Genomic DNA, 17,491 nt, shown 5'->3' with positions numbered 1-17,491 from the left:
CCATCAAGATAATTAACACCTGGACAATTCCAGTCATTAGACACACAGCTGGAATAGTGGACTGGACTCAAGCAGAACTAGAAGCCCTGGATAGGAAGACCAGAAAAATAATGAATCATGGCCTTCATCCATGCAGCAACATTGAAAGACTTTACTTACCAAGGAGTACAGGTGGGCGTGGAATGCTGCAACTACACCAGACAATTGAAGAAGAAAAAAGGGCATTGGAGGAATATCTGAAGGACAGTGAAGAAGATGCACTGAAGCTAGTACACCATGAAGGCTTACTGAATACAGAAGAGACTAAACTGGCCTACAAGACCAAATGAAGAATAGGAAAGAGACATGGCAAAGCAAAGTATTACATGGCCAGTACACAAAGAAACTATCAGACAAAGCAGATAACAACAAGACCTGGCGATGACTAAGAGCAGGAAAGTTGAAGAAAGAGACAGAGAGGTTAATTCTGGCTGCACAAGACCAAGCCTTAAGAACAAACGCACACAAAGCCAGAATCAAGAAGACAGCAATAGACAGCAAATGCCACCTCTGCAAAGAAGTTGAAGAAACAGCAGACCACCTAGTTAGCTGCTGCCAGAAGATCACATAGACTGACTACCAACAACAGCATGACAAAGTAGCAACAATGGTGCATTGAAATATCTGTAAGAAATATCATTTGCCTGCAAGCAAGAACTGGTGGGACCACAAAACAGACAAAGTACAGTGGTACCTTGGGTTACAAACGCCTCTGTTAACGAACTTTTCGGGTTATGACCAGCTCCGGCCGCAAAAATTTACCTCGGTTTGCGAACTCCGCCTCGGGGTACGAACAGGATATGCAGCCATTTTCCCTCCCGTGACACGGTCCGCAGCCATTTTCCACCCCTGACACGTGGTCGTAGGAAGGGGGATTCTCCCTCCAAGCAATAGCCGCCTCCCTGTCCTCCACGCCAGAACGGATTAACGGTAATTACATTGAACCTTATGGGGAAATTTGCTTCAGGTTGCGACCAATTCGGGGTGCGACCAGAGTCACAGAACGAATTAAGTTCGTAACCCGAGGTTCCACTGTAATAGAAAATGAAGAAGCTAAAGTGCTCTGGGACTTTAGAATTCAAACAGACAAGCACCTGCCATACAACACTCCAGACTTAACAATTGATAAGAAAGACAAAAAAGTCTGGATAGTGAACATTGCAATACCTGGAGACAGCAGAATAGAAGAGAAAGAACTGGAGAAAATCACAAAATAAAAAAAACCCTGCAAATAGAAATAGAACGACTGTGGCAAAAGAAAGCAAAGATAGTACCAATAATAATAGGCACCTTGGGTGCAATCCCAAAACATCTGAATCACCACTTGGACACTATCGGCATTGACAAAACCATCATCAGTCAATTGCAAAAGGCAGCTTTACTTGGAACAGTTTACATCTTGCAATGATATACCTTTAACACAGCATCTGCCTATCCCAGGTCCTTGGGAAGGACTCGATAGCTAGATAAAAATGCCAGATTCAAACATCTGGCTGACCGTGCAACCAACAATAATAATAATGATGGTGTATATGCAGACGAAACATCTCACAAAAAGCACAGACAACAGGGACTCCACAGCCACCCTATTTGAAGGCCTGGGAGAACACCCAAGTTTTTAAAGATTTCTAGAACACTGTCAAGGTGGGAGCTGCAGGGACCTCTGTGGGGATACTATTCCAGAGGACAGAGAAGGCATTGGAGTAGTTTTATTATTGTTCTTACTTAAAATATAAAATATTGAAACATGAGATTTCACAATTACAAGAGTGTTTGTAATTGCTTCTTTGGTTTTGTGATTAGATGAGATGAGATTAGGATTCTGACAAACTGAAATAGAAATAAATATATGTAAATACTTAAATGCAGTTATCTATGGACATACCTTCAGCAATTTGTAAGCATTAATTTTAGTTGATAAAAGCCTACATTTTCTCATCAAATAGGACTTTCATCTCTTCTCCACCCTTGGGAGCAGTTTTTGAAAATGTGTGGCAGACAGCAGATTAAGGGGAATTGTTCCCTTTCTCTTCTGCTGTTGGAGCCATTCTGTCATGCAGTCCTCTGTATTTTAGATTTTGATAACCTTACATTACATATGGGTTTTTTAACGTGAGAGAGAGATGTAGGTTTTTAGTATGAAATGGGCTTTTTTTAACGGAAAAATAATCATTGTCTTTCTTTTATAATACAGTTTACAAAGATATCCCATTTCATATAAAATAGTACTCATCAGTATCTTCTGAATTTTAACTATATTTTCCAAGAATGTTGAGCATAAAAAGCCCTGATTGCCATTTCACCTAATTAGGGTGTAATTAGAGTGAGAAATGATCAATTTTCCAAACTCAAAAATAGAGATGCTCATGTGCCTTTTACTCTTCTGAACACATTCAGATTCTTGGACACTGATCCTCCCAGAGTTCAGGTCCTTGGCCCTTAGTGATATATATCACTGTCATTTCTGTATTAACCAGAGCTGCTGCTATGTTTGCAGTAGAGAATACTGAGCCCTACCTCATCCCTAAGAAGTTAAAATGGATAAAGTAATAGCTTCATTTTGTAAGAAATTGACTTCAGTACAGCTTGGATGCCAACTTTTATTCACCACTTTAAAATGAAGCTTTGGGGTTAGCTCTGGTGCTACATCTTTGTGATGGGGTTATGGATTTCCATTGCACGATAACCTCTGTACTAATGAGTTGGCCTTCCATGCAGCAGCATATAGGATCATTAACTTTGTTTAATAACCAGTCTCAGGATTAGCTAAGTCATTTTTTTTTTTTATCTGTGGCATGCTGAATGTCCGTCTGTCTTTAGATTGAAACTTTTTATTCACTAATGGTTTAAGAAAAGATGCTTGTGGATAAAGGAGTGAAGTCAAAAAAGGATAGCTTTGGAACCAAGACTGTGAGATAGAAATATGAAGTAAATGGACAGTGCAGATCTGATGGCATGGAAGAGAAGCTCATGTTCTGTCTTTGGGGAGAAAAGGCATTGGAGAGTTATATAGGTCACTGGGAAAGAGAGAAAGCCAGGCTGATAGAATGCTACTAACAGACAGTGCTGTCTCCTTGTCCAGCTTCTTGCATGGCATATTTATCTGTAATGTTTTATAAAATAATACAGTGGGGCAAAAAAGTATTTAGTCAGCCACCAATTGTGCAAGTTCTCCCACTTAAAAAGATGAGAGAGGCCTGTAATTTTCATCATAGGTATACCTCAACTATGAGAGACAAAAGAAAAAAATCCAGAAAATCACATTGTCTGATTTTTAAAGAATTTATTTGCAAATCATGGTAGAAAAGAAGTATTTGGTCAATATCAAAAGTTCATCTCAATACTGTGTTATATATCCTTTGTTGGCAATGACAGAGGTCAAACGTTTTCTGTAAGTCTTCACAAGGTTTTCACACACTGTTGCTGGTATTTTGGCCCATTCCTCCATGCAGATCTCCTCTAGAGCAGTGATGTTTTGGGGCTGTCGCTGGGCAACACGGACTTTCAAGTCCCTCCAGAGGTTTTACATGGGGTGGAGATCTGGAGACTGGCTAGGCCACTCCAGGACCTTGAAATGCTTCTTACGAAGCCACTCCTTCGTTGCCCGGGCAGTGTGTTTGGGATCACTGTCATGCTGAAAGACCCAGCCACGTTTCATCTTCAATGCCCTTGCTGATGGAAGGAGTTTTTCACTCAAAATCTCACGATACATGGCCCCATTCATTCTTTCCTTTACACGGATCAGTCCTGGTCCCTTTGCAGAAAAACAGCCCCAAAGCATGATGTTTCCACCCCCATGCTTCACAGTAGGTATGGTGTTCTTTGGATGCAACTCAGCATTCTCTCTCCTCCAAACACAACGAGTTGAGTTTAGATCAAAACGTTCTACTTTGGTTTCATCTGACCATATGACATTCTCCCAATCCTCTTCTGGATCATCCAAATGCTCTCTAGCAAACTTCAGACGGGCCCGGACATGTACTGGCTTAAGCAGGGGGACACATCTGGCACTGCAGGATTTGAGTCCCTGGCGGCGTAGTGTGCTTCTGATGGTAGCCTTTGTTACTTTGGTCCCAGCTCTCTGCAGGTCATTCACTAGGTCCCCCTGTGTGGTTCTGGGATTTTTGCTCACCGTTCTTGTGATCATTTTGACCCCACGGGGTGAGATCTTGCGTGGAGCCCCAGATCGAGGGAGATTATCAGTGGTCTTGTATGTCTTCCATTTTCTAATTATTGCTCCCACAGTTGATTTCTTCACACCAAGCTGCTTGCCTATTGCAGATTCAGTCTTCCCAGCCTGGTGCAAGTCTACAATTTTGTTTCTGGTGTCCTTCAACAGCTCTTTGATCTTGGCCATAGTGAAGTTTGGAGTGTGACTGTTTGAGGTTGTGGACAGGTGTCTTTTATACTGATAACAAGGTCAAACAGGTGCCATTACTACAGGTAACGAGTGGAGGACAGAGGAGCCTCTTAAAGAAGTAGTTACAGGTCTGTGAGAGCCAGACATCTTGGTTGTTTGTAGGTGACCAAATACTTATTTTCCACCATGATTTGCAAATAAATTCTTTAAAAATCAGACAATGTTGATTTTCTGGATTTTTTTCCCCATTTTGTCTCTCATAGTTGAGGTATACCTATGATGAAAATTACAGGCCTCTCTCATCTTTTTAAGTGGGAGAACTTGCACAATTAGTGGCTGACTAAATACTTTTTTGCCCCACTGTAATTGCTTTAAATCACATTTATTTTTACTGCATAGCATGGGTGTTTACCCCAAATGAATTTCTTACAAAAGACCATCCCATTGTCAAGGGATGCATTTATTCATTTAATTTATTTAAGCAATTTATAAGGCTGCCCATCTCCCCTAGTGACTCTAGGCAGCATACACGGGTTAAAAACAACAACAGTTCAGCAAACACAATCCGACTCATAAAGAATAAAATTAACTAACATTAACCAGCAGAGCTTGCCTAACCACATGGCCCAAATGCTGAGGGAACAGCCAGGTCTTTAGAAGAGAATATGTGTAGCTCAGGGGTGAACTGTGGAGTCCCTGGAGTTCTCTGAGCTTGGCTGTTTTCTTGCAAACGTTTCATTGCCCAGCTAGGACTCTCTGGAAGCTTGGTATTCAGACAAGGCAGCCATCAACAGGCACATAGAGATAAATAACATCTTCACACTATTCAAAAGAGACAATAAAAAGGAAAACAAAAAACCAGAACATCTCCTCACCAGCAATCATCACCCAGATAAGCAGAGATTAACACCAAGATTATCATCAGACATACAATCAGCAGTAAACAATACCCTAATCAAGGAACTACCAGAGGAAAACACAAAACAAAACCCCCACCCCCACCAACACTGGCAGGGCATGCCACTGTATATAAACAGAGAGGATACCCCATCCCATTCTAGTACTGAAGATGTTACCTAGCCGGGTAATGAAATGTTTGCAAGAAAACAGCCAAGCTCAGAGAACTCCAGGGACTCCACAGCCAGGTCTTTAATGCCTTATGAAAGGCTAACAGGGTCAGGGCCTTCCTAATCTCTGGAGGGATCCTGTTCCATAGGGCAGGCCCTGCTACAAAAAAGAAAGATTCCAGAGTCCAACAACATAGTATTATCTAATGGAAGGGACCTAGAGCATGGCCTTCCTGCTAGATCTGGTGGGGCAAGCAGAGACAAGGGGAGAAAGGCAGTCCCATAAATAGCCTGGCCCTGTGCCATGGAGGGCTTTATAGGTGGTAACCAGGACCTTGAATCTCACTCAGAAGCTTACAGGGAGCCAGTGCCACTGGCAGAGCAGTAGTGTTATATGGGAATAAGAAGAAATACCCAAACCACCTGTGCCACTGCATTTCAGACCAGGTGCAGCTTCCAAATGCTTTTCAAAGGCAGCCCCACATAGATTGCATCACAGTAATCTTAACTGGAGATGACTAAGACGTGAGTCAGTGTGAGCAAGGTGATCCCAGTCCAGAAAGGGGTGCAGTTAGTGTATAAGGTGAACCTGCTCAAAGGTCCTTCTAACCATGGCTGCCACCTGTTCTTCAACAAGGACTGTAGGAGGACCCCCGACTCTGCATGCCAACTCTGACTGGAGAAGTGCACCAACCCCAGGCAGAGATAAAGTTGGAAAATATCTGCATCAGGTGAGGGGGGGGCTTAAAACCCACAGCCTTTCAGTCTTGCCAGGATTGAGCCAAAGCCTGTTCTCTCCATCCAGACCGCCGCAGGCTCCAGACACTGGGAAAGAATCTTGATGGCATCACCTGGTTGGCCCAGGACAGAAATATATAACTGAATATCTTCAGTGGACAGATGATACCAAACCTCATGCCAATGGATGATGTCACCCAGTGGTTTCATGTAGATGTTAAATAAGAGTGGAGAGAGAATAGAGCCCTTAGGCACCCCACACAGCAGGGGCCTCGGGCTCGATCTCTCTCTCTCCCCACAATACCAACTGGAACTAGCCCCAAGGAAAGTAGAACCACCATAACTTTGTGCCTCCCACTCTCAGTCTCCTAAGCAAACCCAGAAAGATGCGATAAGTGATGGTATTGAAGGTTACTGAAAGATCAAGGAGAACCAGGATGGATGCACTACCCTCATGCTGAGCCTGCCAGAGATCATCAGCCAGTGAGATCAGTGCTGTCTCAGTATCGTGGCCAGCCCTTAATCCTGACTGACTGGTTTCTGAAACATAATTATGGGAAATGCACCAATAATTCAAGTAATATTTTAATACAGTATTCACTTTAATGTTATCTTCGTATTTGATTATTAGATGGTTGATGTAGCCCATAACACGTCCAGTAGACACATTACAAACTCTCGAGTTTAATAGAACAAAATAAATAAATAAAGGAATAAAAGGCAGTAGGATGTAGTAATAATTTTCTGTTTATTATCAAATACCCTGAACAGTTTACAATAATCTTTTTAAAAAATCTTAATAAAACAGAAGGAAAAAATGAAATAAACACAGTAAAAAACAGTCAATTGAAAGGAAAATGCCATGGGAAATTAATGACTGGGAAAGAAAGAAGGATTTTAAAGGGATACCTAAAACACACTGAGACTGGGATCTGACACTGGGATCTGATGTGCCACAGAAGAGTGATTATTCCTCAGGACAGGGGCCACCATGGAGATGTCTTATCTGCATGTTGCCACCAAGCAGCAATCTGCAGATAGAGAGTAGCATCATAGCATAGGTACTACCCACACACACACACACGCACACACAGACTCACAATGGAAAATATAGAAGCAAAGACAGAAGCCATCATAGCAATCGGTAGATACTTAAAAATTATACAGCTAAACTGTTAAAATGGAAAATTCCTAGGAGAAAAATAATGTCTGTGCCCACTTTCTGTCTTTTCAGAGTGAGCCAATGTCATGCCTTCCCAGGGAAATTAATCATTGAAAGAGGAGGAATCCTCGAGGGAACAGCATGACAGACACCAAACAACTGCCCCCCTCTTTTTTTTAAGACTCTTCCATAAGTGAGAAAGCCTCTACCTTGTAGTCACCTGCCTAACCACTTGGCAGTGGTACCCAGAGGAGAGCCTCTGAAGGTGACCTGCACGGTATCATTCTGAAAGGATTTCAGCTATACTTTGGGGAAGAGTGGAACCAATGATAACTCTCTCTTAACTATTCTTGTCAGAATAACATTGAATTGGTAAGTGGTCAGCACTGATTAGAGGTCAGTGGGTGATTAGATTTAGCCTAAATATCAAAGCTCCAGTACAGTTAAAAATAGCTGTGACATTTAGAATATTCCGAAATGTACGTACTCAGAAGTAAATCCGATTAAGTTCTGTTATAAATATTCTAAGGCCATAGTCTCACTGAATCCAAGTTAATAATGTCTAGTTTATTACATGTGTGATATTAAGACCTTGATCTTTAGCTGGATGAAGGCTAAGTATTTTGCTTGTTTTCTAAGCCGCAGGGCTCATATTTTGCTGTGCAAAAGCTTTCTGAAGGAAAAAAATAATGGAAATTTAAGGGATCTGAGAAAAACCTCAAAAATCATAATTGCTAAATATATCATTCTTGTTTCTAAAAAGTTATGAATTTGATCGCTAATGAACCTTAAGCTCTTATCTCAAGAGCTTAATAATTCTGGGATGTGATATAGATTACAAGAACTGGAAGCCCAAATTCTATATATGTGAAATTTAGAACTATCCTTTGGTTTGCATTCATAGAATCATAGAATTGAACGCGATTATCATGTCTTCAGTAAGTCTTCATGGGGAATGTCTTCAAGCCCCTATACCACCATTGTTTGCCCTTTTCTGAACCCTCTCTAAGTATCAATATCATTCTGGAACTGTACACAGTATTCCAGGTGTGGTCTCACCAGTGCTGAATAGAGAGGAATAATGATTTCTTATGTCTTTGATACATCCTCCACATGCTAACGCAGCTCTGAGCTACAATAGCCCTTATAGCAGCTTTCTCACAGTGCTGACTCATGTTCAGCTTGTTGTCAATGACCACACTAAGCCCTTCTCAGAGGTAGTATTTCCAAGCCATGAATCCCCCATCTTGTATGTGTGTCCTATATTTTTCTGAAATGCAGTACTTTACATTTCTCCCTGTTGAAGGACATCTTGTTCCCCTCAGCCCAGTCTTCTATCCTATCCAGATTAGACTGTCATCCTGGGTGTTGGCCAGACCTCCCAATTTTATGTCATCCAGAAATCTAATAAGCAGTCCATCAATACCAGCTTCCAGGACATGAATACAATGTTGATTAATACTAGCCTCAGAACTGATCCCTAAGAACCCCACTAGTTACTGCTTTCCAACACAGTCATTAATGCTGGCTCTCTGAGTGCAATTACATAGCCTGTTGTGAACCACCTTACTGTAGTGTCATCCAAATCACACTTTAGTAGCTTGTCAAGAAGAATGTCATGTGGAACCTTATTAAAAGCTTTGCTGAAATGAAGGTAGATTATATCCACAGCATTTCCCTAGTCCAGCATTCAGACACAAAAAGACCTGATGAATAATATTAATCTAATCATTCTGCCCTAATTCATGCTGATTAAAATAGAGATTCTCTCTGACTGCTATTATAAAGAAATTGTGATAGCTGCAAAATACTAATCCATACATTTTGTTACTTTAGGATCCATGGTTCCATTTTCGATGAGGATTTTGCATGCAGAACTTCAACAGTATCTTGGAAATCCTCAGGAGTCACTTGATAGACTACACAGTATGAAAACAATCTGCAGAAAGGTAAATGTTTCTCTAGATAGTCCATGAAATATTTGAGGTATAGCAGAATTCCCCAGCCATGGAACTACCTTCCAGATATATAAGACTGAACGCTTAGAATTTTCAGTAGTGAAAGTGTTGGCTGAGGAATTCTGGGAATTAAATTCCACTCAGCTGGAGGGAGCCCAGATAGGGAAAGATTGATTTATAGCCTTGCTTGGAACAAACATCAGGTTTCAGCTATACATTGACAACTTAATATATGCAGATATCATGCAATGATACTGGAACACTTAGGGAAAGCCTGAAAAGAGGTTGTCTTTTTTCGCTTCTTGTCATAATGCTTTTTCTTTGCAGACTGGCTGATTACCAGAAGCAGACTGGTGGTGATTCCATTTTGATTTCACCTGAGACCTTAATTTCAGGACCATGCATAGAATGGCAAAAGTCCAGTCAGTTTCAATGAGTGAACCTGAGTGTATCCTCTTTATCCACATCATGGATATTTCTTTTAATCTTCCAGTTATCTTTTCATTATATTAAAAGACCCCAAATATGTCATCCTTTCCTCATAGGAAAGCTACTGGATAAAGTCATCCACTGGTCTGGGTGAAGTATCATCAATATGCAGAGGAGCCCCAGTTATTATCTCCACCACGAACCAAATGGGAGAAGTCCTGCAGGCCGTTAGGGCCTGGTTGAGGAGAAATAGGCTCAGATTCAACCCAAGAAAGATGGAGTAGCTGTTAATTCAGAAACCTACCAGTTTCAGGATTATACCAACTTTGCCTTTAGATGGGGTTATGCTCCCACTCAGGGAGCAAGTTCCTAGCTTGGGAAGTCCTCCTGGACTTGGCTCTTGCTCTGGGAGCAAGTGAAGGGCCTCTATCCAGCTTTAGCTGGTACAGCTCTAGTTGTGGCCTTTCTTGGAGCAGAGGCAGCGAGGACAGCCACTTTTACATTGAGGCTGCTGTTAAAGATCACCCAGGAACTTCCGCTGGTACAGAATGCAGCTGCACATATGCCTCTGTATCAGACACATTGCTGCCATGTGTCACCACTGCTACAGGAACTGCACCGAATGCCAGTTAGTTGCTGAGTACAGTTTAGGATGCTGATGATCACCTATAAAATTCTGTATGGCCTAGAACCGGGGTAGCTTGGGGACTGCCTAGTTTGGTTAGAATTTGCCCCTCCAGTGTGTGTAGACAGACAATCCCTGCTCAGGATCCCCGTTTATTAGGTCATCTGACAACAGGGAGTACAAAAGTGGGCTTTCTCTTTGGGGCACCCTCCTGTGGAGCTACTTGCTACTGGAGGCATGAGTGGCCCTTCCCATCCTGATTTTTGCTGAAGTCATGGACCATTTAGGGACTTAGTCAGCTATTTCCTTGCTGCTTTTGGGGTAATTGTTGTGTTTTGTTTTAGCTAAGTAATAGGGTGCTGCTATGCTTCTTTTGGTTTGGATTCCTGGAGGAGAGGCTGGGAAGCTTTGCTGGTGTGTGCATGTGTGTGTAATTTATTTTCCCAACTAACAAAAGAGTTGCACAGAAAGAATGATATCATCTCAGAAAATTGGCGGGGGGAGGGTTTTTTGCCTGCGTTTTCAAGTTTATCAGGGTGTCAATGGGAGTGGGAAGCCTTTGGGAGACAAACCACTCTCAGTTCCACTCTTTAAAGCCTCCAACACACCCTCTCCCTCATTATGCTGCTGAAATAAGAAAATTTCAGCAACAGGATCTTGGATGCTTTTTGTGGATTTGGGGTTAGGCTGAGGGTAGAAATAAGAGAGGCTTGCTTCCTAAAGGCCTCCTGCTCTCATTTCCATCCTCATTTTTGAGGAAATTAGAACTGGATAACTACAAAAAGAATCAGCCATTTTGCCACCAAATTTCAAACAACGTAACGGAGAAGGCTGCTGCACTCTGCTGAGGAGGAAAACAGTGGAGGTTTTATTTCACTATGGAGTTCATGGACATATTCAGCGGCCTTGAGGGATGATTCTGTAATTATGAAGGCATTGTAGGTAGAAGAAGAACACTGAATATTTACAGGGAAGCTTTGTTTATTGGTTTTATTTGTTTTTGTTTTTGTGTGAGAGAGAGACTTTTTAATTGTGAAGAGCAAGCTTGCAAGAGAGTTCAAAGATTGTGTTTAATTTTTAAAGAGGGAAATGCTAGGCATAGGAAGAAGAAAACAAACTGTATTCCTGTATGTCCTTGTTGTTCTAGCTGGAGTGGGGGTTGGCAGGGAGGGAAGGAGAGAAAATGAAGCTGACCAAACGTGTTCTGTAAAAATCAGACACCAGAGAATCAAGAAAGCAGTTCCTGAGGCCATGTCTAGGATTCTTCTTCGGGAGAGCTGCCTGAATCAGCAGCAGTTGCAGCAGCCGTAGAAACCAAATGCTGCTTAGTCAGTACCCTCTGACACTGCTTTTGTTTGGCTCCAGAACGGTCACAAGATCTGGATGCTACAGCTGTAGGCAGATACATTCTTATAAATATCCAGAATATCTTTTCAGTTTCAGTTTTCCTTTAATGACAATAGGTTATAAAAGTCAGGCCCTATTCCTTTTCCCCAGATGGAGACCTTGCGAAGGCCTTCCCTGTCAGCTTAATCTTGCGTTGGGCCTTTCTGTCTCCTCGAGCAGAGATGCGAGGAAGACCATCACTGCAGTTAACCAATTCCGCCCACCCCCTAGAGCCAAGCAGAGGGGAAGCCGTCAGTCCACCTGCTTAGAGGCAGACACGAACAGGCCGTCTGCCTATCCAGGATGTGATTCTGAAAGCTCCCGTCTCTCTGTGCTTCTGTTTGGGGATGATGCATAGCATTGATGTGATCTGAGAATGTGTCCTTGATGCCACTATGTCATTAAGCCTGTTTTTTCTCACCCTGAAATAGTGTCAGACTTCTCTCCTGAGCACGAAAATAAATCCCAGCTCACTGGAAATGCTGCCCCATATTTCGTGGCTAGCTAAAAGCAGACACTTCACAGATTAATATGGCTAGATAAGTAATGCTAATGCAGAGAAGGATGAAGTCATATATGCATGTGCCTATTGCAGTTCACAGCAGTCAAGGCTTATATATTATTTATTTTATATATATATATATATATATATATATATATATATATATGTATGTGTGTGTGTGTGTGTGTGTGTGTGTGTGTATATATATATATATATATATATATATATTTATACATATACATACATACACATACACACACACACACACACACACATATATCTATATATAATGCTCAAGGGTTTAAATCCTAAAGTTTTTCTTCCTGCGTTCCCAAATCAACTAATATTTTGCCTCTCTTTCTGTGTATGTTTATGCAACAGTGCTGTCTGGCCTGAGAATCATAGCTTCCTGCCTTCCAGAAGGCTTCAGCCTTTATTATTAGTGATCTAATCAGAAGATAGGGATGGTTAGAAAGGATGGTGGAGAAGCCACATTTCTTTTCATCATCAGAGAATCAAATAAGCAAGTTCAGTCTACTAAACCCTTATAAAAGTTGATTTTTATGCTCAGTTAGATTTTGATGATGATTTGCTAATGCTTATCCATAAGCACTAGAAGTTTATCTTTGCTTTCCTTTTGTTGATTTCATATACCATCCCAGGACAATAATTGTGCAAGGCATGAATATTTAGCCTACATCTTTCACAAGAATAATGTATATAAACATATTCACTCAATACATTTAGTTTCTCTGCAATCTCCTTATTCTAATTTATGATGCTTTAGTTCTTGTAGGGTCTTGCAATCCAGATGTCTTGTTGACTACTTTTCTGTTTCAGATGCCTTTACAGAAATATTCTCTGTTGGCTTTAATGTTTTTACCAATTATATGTTCAATTTTTTTCACTTCTTTCAGGATAGATTTTGCCCGTGTATGTGCTTCTTTCTGTTTTATTTGGGTAAGACTATTGCTTTCTGAAGAAAATACTTTGTATTTTATATCTATACATTATTACAAACTTGTAGGGTATTCTCCTATTGTTTTCTTTAAAGTTTCTTAGCATTCATGTTTGTCTCATAAAATATGGAGCTTTGCTTATAGATTTAGGAGAAAATTTGGACATCTTTTCCATTAAGTATTTAGCTATAGGCTTTACCTGACAAATCCCTCCAGAAAAGCGGAGGGGGGGGGGAAGTATTGCATATTCTGTACTTCAGGACCTTCAGTAGAGCCATCTGGGGTTTTGTGTGTTTTACTTTGTTTTTGTTGTTTATTTTTCATTTGGACCACTGGTCTTCCTAACATAAATCAATATATTTTTGTCCTGGAGAGCCAGCTTAGTAGGGGATTGTCTTCAAGCTAACAAAAGCTGCAGCTTGGATGCTAATTTTTTCTCCGATTCGCTTTTGTGAAAAATGTATTCCAAAATCTAGCTGGGACCACTTAAAGACTGGTACTGGGCTGGAGTATAGTCTAGCAGGCATTCACCTGGAGAGATGTTGGAGAGTGGAGGGAAGGAATGTGAAAGAAGAAACTATGAATTGATTCCAGCCTTCCAGAGATTATTCTGGCACAGGGTTTCTGTTTCCAAAAGAACAGTCTTTAGGTGAATAATAGCTGGTTTTAAATACTCTGTTTGTGGAGCATAGATTAGATTGTACACTAAAGGGGCACAGTCAGCTTAATTATTTGAGATATAATGGGTACTTGCTGTAAGATTGCCAGGCCACTGTTAAGACAGTCCTACACTTCTAGATTGCATATATTTGAATTACAGCTGTAGTGTTAGTCGTTTAGTGAGTTGGCTTAATTACCTTAAAAACACTTTAATCAGGAGCACCTTTTTAGTTGCTTAATCAAGCAACACATTTTAATGTTTGATCGTTAATTTTAAACAAATACTTTTAAAAGAGAGGAGGTATTACTTCTTGAAAGATTGGGAAATGCCTCTTCTAAAATGATGCCAGGCTTATGTGCACCATGTTTAGGTGCCTGTCTGAAGACGATGCCAATCTTTTAATTTCAGTTTCAATTTTTAATATTAGAAATATAATTTCATGGTAAATAACTATGTAATTTTTATAGATGAAATGATTGAAACCCATATAATGAATCTATTAAGACTTCCTTCACCAAATCTTAATATCATGTGAACTCTAGCTCCTCATAATCCTAGGCAGAAATCTTCCTTAGGATAGCTGCATTGGAGCCTTTTAACTGGAAGTGCCAGTTGAACCTAGGACTTTTTATGTTCAGACCACTGAGTTATGCTCTGTTTTGGCCAGTAAACAATTTTCTAATAGATGGTAGATGTTTGAGGATCCATTTAGCTATGAACATTTTGTGCTCTGCTGGCTCTTAATAGTGTCCCCCTTTATTATTGAAAAGTTACACTTAGTTTAGGACTTATATTTATGCTTACTCCTCCTTTCTGAATGTTATGCAATGAGTGTGCAGAAAGTGTACATTTGTAGAGCTTTGCACATTGTATCATCCTGTATTATGGCAAGAAGTTTTTGCCAAAAATGGACTGAACTGTATTTCCAGGCATTGTAACATCCACTTTTGACAGGAAAGTCAGGATGTATCACACAACTAGAAGAGGTGTCTTGATCACTGTTCTTGGAATTTGATTGGAATTTCAATGGAAAAGACTTACTTTGTAATTCGGTGTACCTCAGGAAAGTGAACAGGATTACTCCCAATGATATAATCACACAGGAGTAACTCTTTTCATCCCATTCCCCATTTTTTCTAGGTTCTGTGGAAAAATGTGTATCTGTTTGTGAACAGGGTGTAGAGGCTATCTTTTAAACTGTTGATGAATTAATGTCTTTGTTAAAAATAAGCCCCATCACCATAAAAGCCAGCCACACTCCAGGACACAAAGGTGAACGCTCTTGTTTTTTGGAAGGTATTTTTGTCACTTTAGTCTTGTTCCCTTTACTTTTTCCAGTCAGAAGAATGCCTGTCTCCAAATTATTAAAGTAGATATCATATTTGGAATACCTCAGCTGGTGATACCATTGGAAAGTCAGAAACACATCCTGGAAGAAGGCCGTGGGAAACCACTTCCATGATACTTCTAAGAAAATTGCATGGGTGCAGTTACTAGGAATTGGGCTTGACTCAAAGGCAGCTTTGCATTTAATCTTATTTTGTAATATGTTGATAACATTAAATTGATGAGAGTTTCACTGGTCGGAATGTACCATTGTGTTGGTACTTGTAAGGCTTTGATTATTTCATGCTTATACCACAGTGTGGAACTTTGCTGTCCAAGTTATTGGTGTCTTTTGTCATTCAGAACCTTCGCTGGCTTTTCATCTTGTACAGCAGGTGGCCTTAACTTGAGGATTCTCCAGAACATAATTCTGAGTACCTTTCCTTATCTCTTGATAAGTCCCTACCTGAGACTTTGCTTCTCCAATTCTACTGCCACAACTGACCCAAGGTTGCACTACCTCAAAAAGCACAAGTCTCTTTGTGTGGGACTCCCTCCAGGAAGACTTATATAGTACCATATCCCTCCCTTCTTTCAAATACTATCTCACATTGTTAAATTATTTCCCAATAAGAAACAAAGAATCAATGCTGTTGAATTTTAGACTGTATTCTCTGAATACAGGCAAGCCCTCTGCTCATGTTAATTTATCTAAAATAAAATAACATGAAGATGATTCTTTGATGGCATTATATACAGTGCATTCGGAAAGCATTCAGACCCCCTTCACTTTTTTCAATTTTGTTATGTTGCAGCCTGATACTACAATCGTTCAAATTCATTTTTTTCTCATTAATCTGCCCTCAGTACCTCATAACGACAAACTGAAAACAGAATTTTAGAAATGTCTGTAAATTTATTAAAAAGGAAAAACTGAAATATCACATTGGCATAAGTATTCAGACCCTTTGCAACAACACTTGGAATTGAGCTCAGGTGCCTCTTGATTGTTGCTGAGCTGTTTCTACACCTTGATTGGAGTCTACCTGTGGTCAATTAAATTGATTGGACATGATTTGGAAAGGCACACACGTCTCTATGGAAGGCCTCATAGCTGACAACGCATACTGTATCAGAGCAAAAGCCATGAGGTCAAAGGAACTGTCTGCAGAGCTCAGAGACAGGATTGTTGCAAAGCACAGGTCTGGGGAAGGCTACAAAAAGTTCTGCTGCACTGAAGGTTCCCAAGAGCACAGCGGCCTCCATAATTCTCAAATGAAAGAAGTTTGGCACAACCAGAACTCCTCCAAGAGCTGGCTGCTTGGCCAAATTGAGTAATTGGGGGAGAAGAGCCATGGTAAGAGAGGTGACCAAGAACCTGATGGTCACTCTGACTGAGCTCCAGAGATCCTGTGGGGTGATGGGACAAAGTTCCAGAAGGACAACCATCACTGCAGCCCTCCACCGATCTGGGCTTTCTGGCAGAGTGGCTAGACGGAAGCCTCTCTTCAGTGCAAAACACATGAAAGCCCGCTTGGAGTTTGCAAAAAAGCACCTGAAGGACTCTCAGACTGTGAGGAACAAGATTCTCTGGTCTGATGAAACCAAGATTGAACTGTTTGGCCTCAATTCTAAATGTTATGTCTGGAGGAAACCAGGCACCGCTCATCACCTGCCCAATACCATCCCAACAGTGAAGCATGGTAGTGGTAGCATCATGCTGTGGGGGTGTTTTTCAGCAGCAGGGACTGGGAGACTAGTCAGGGTTGAGGGAAAGCTGAATGGAGCATAGGACAGAGATATCCTCAATGAAAACCTGTTCCACAGCACTCAGGATCTCAGACTGGGCCGAAGGTTCACCTTCCAACATGACAACGATCCTAAGCACACAGCCAAGACAACACAGGAATGGGTTAGGGACAACTCTGTGAATGTCCTAGAGTGGCCCAGCCAGAGCCCTGACTTGAACCCTATTGAACATCTCTGGAGAGACCTGGAAATGGCTGTCCACCAACAGTCCCCATCCAACCTGCCTGAGCTTGAGAGGATTTGCAAAGAAGAATGGCAGAAAATCCTCCAATCCAGGCGTGCAAAGTTTGTCACGTCATACTGAAAAAGACTCGAGGCTGTAATTGCTGCCAAAGGTGCTTCAACAAAGTACTGAGTAAAGGGTCTGAATACTTAAGTACATGTGATATTTCAGTTTTTCCTTTTTAATAAATTTACAGACATTTCTAAAATTCTGTTTTCACTTTGTCATTATGGGGTACTGAATGCAG

At 41.0% G+C, this 17,491-nt stretch overlaps 1 protein-coding gene across 8 annotated transcripts in view; it reads left to right on the top strand.

Annotated features, from left to right (window-relative positions):
• Positions 1–17,491, top strand: part of TRAPPC12 (trafficking protein particle complex subunit 12) — a 92,136-nt gene that overhangs the window by 39,863 nt on the left and 34,782 nt on the right. For all 8 annotated transcript variants that reach the window (XR_015795431.1, XR_015795433.1, XM_025164425.2 and 5 more), the window contains one exon: positions 9,203–9,315. Coding sequence is in view for 6 of the 8 variants with exons in the window: in XM_025164425.2 (XP_025020193.2) it covers positions 9,203–9,315 (113 nt within the window). In the remaining 2 variants the exon portion in view is untranslated. The remainder of the gene's footprint in view (positions 1–9,202; positions 9,316–17,491) is intronic.

Source organism: Python bivittatus, unplaced genomic scaffold, assembly GCF_059951505.1.
Source record: "Python bivittatus isolate LINGU-HERP-01145 unplaced genomic scaffold, Pbiv_v1 ctg000020_np1212, whole genome shotgun sequence".
NCBI lineage: Eukaryota > Metazoa > Chordata > Lepidosauria > Squamata > Pythonidae > Python > Python bivittatus.
This window is presented reverse-complemented; position numbering and strand designations above follow the sequence as displayed.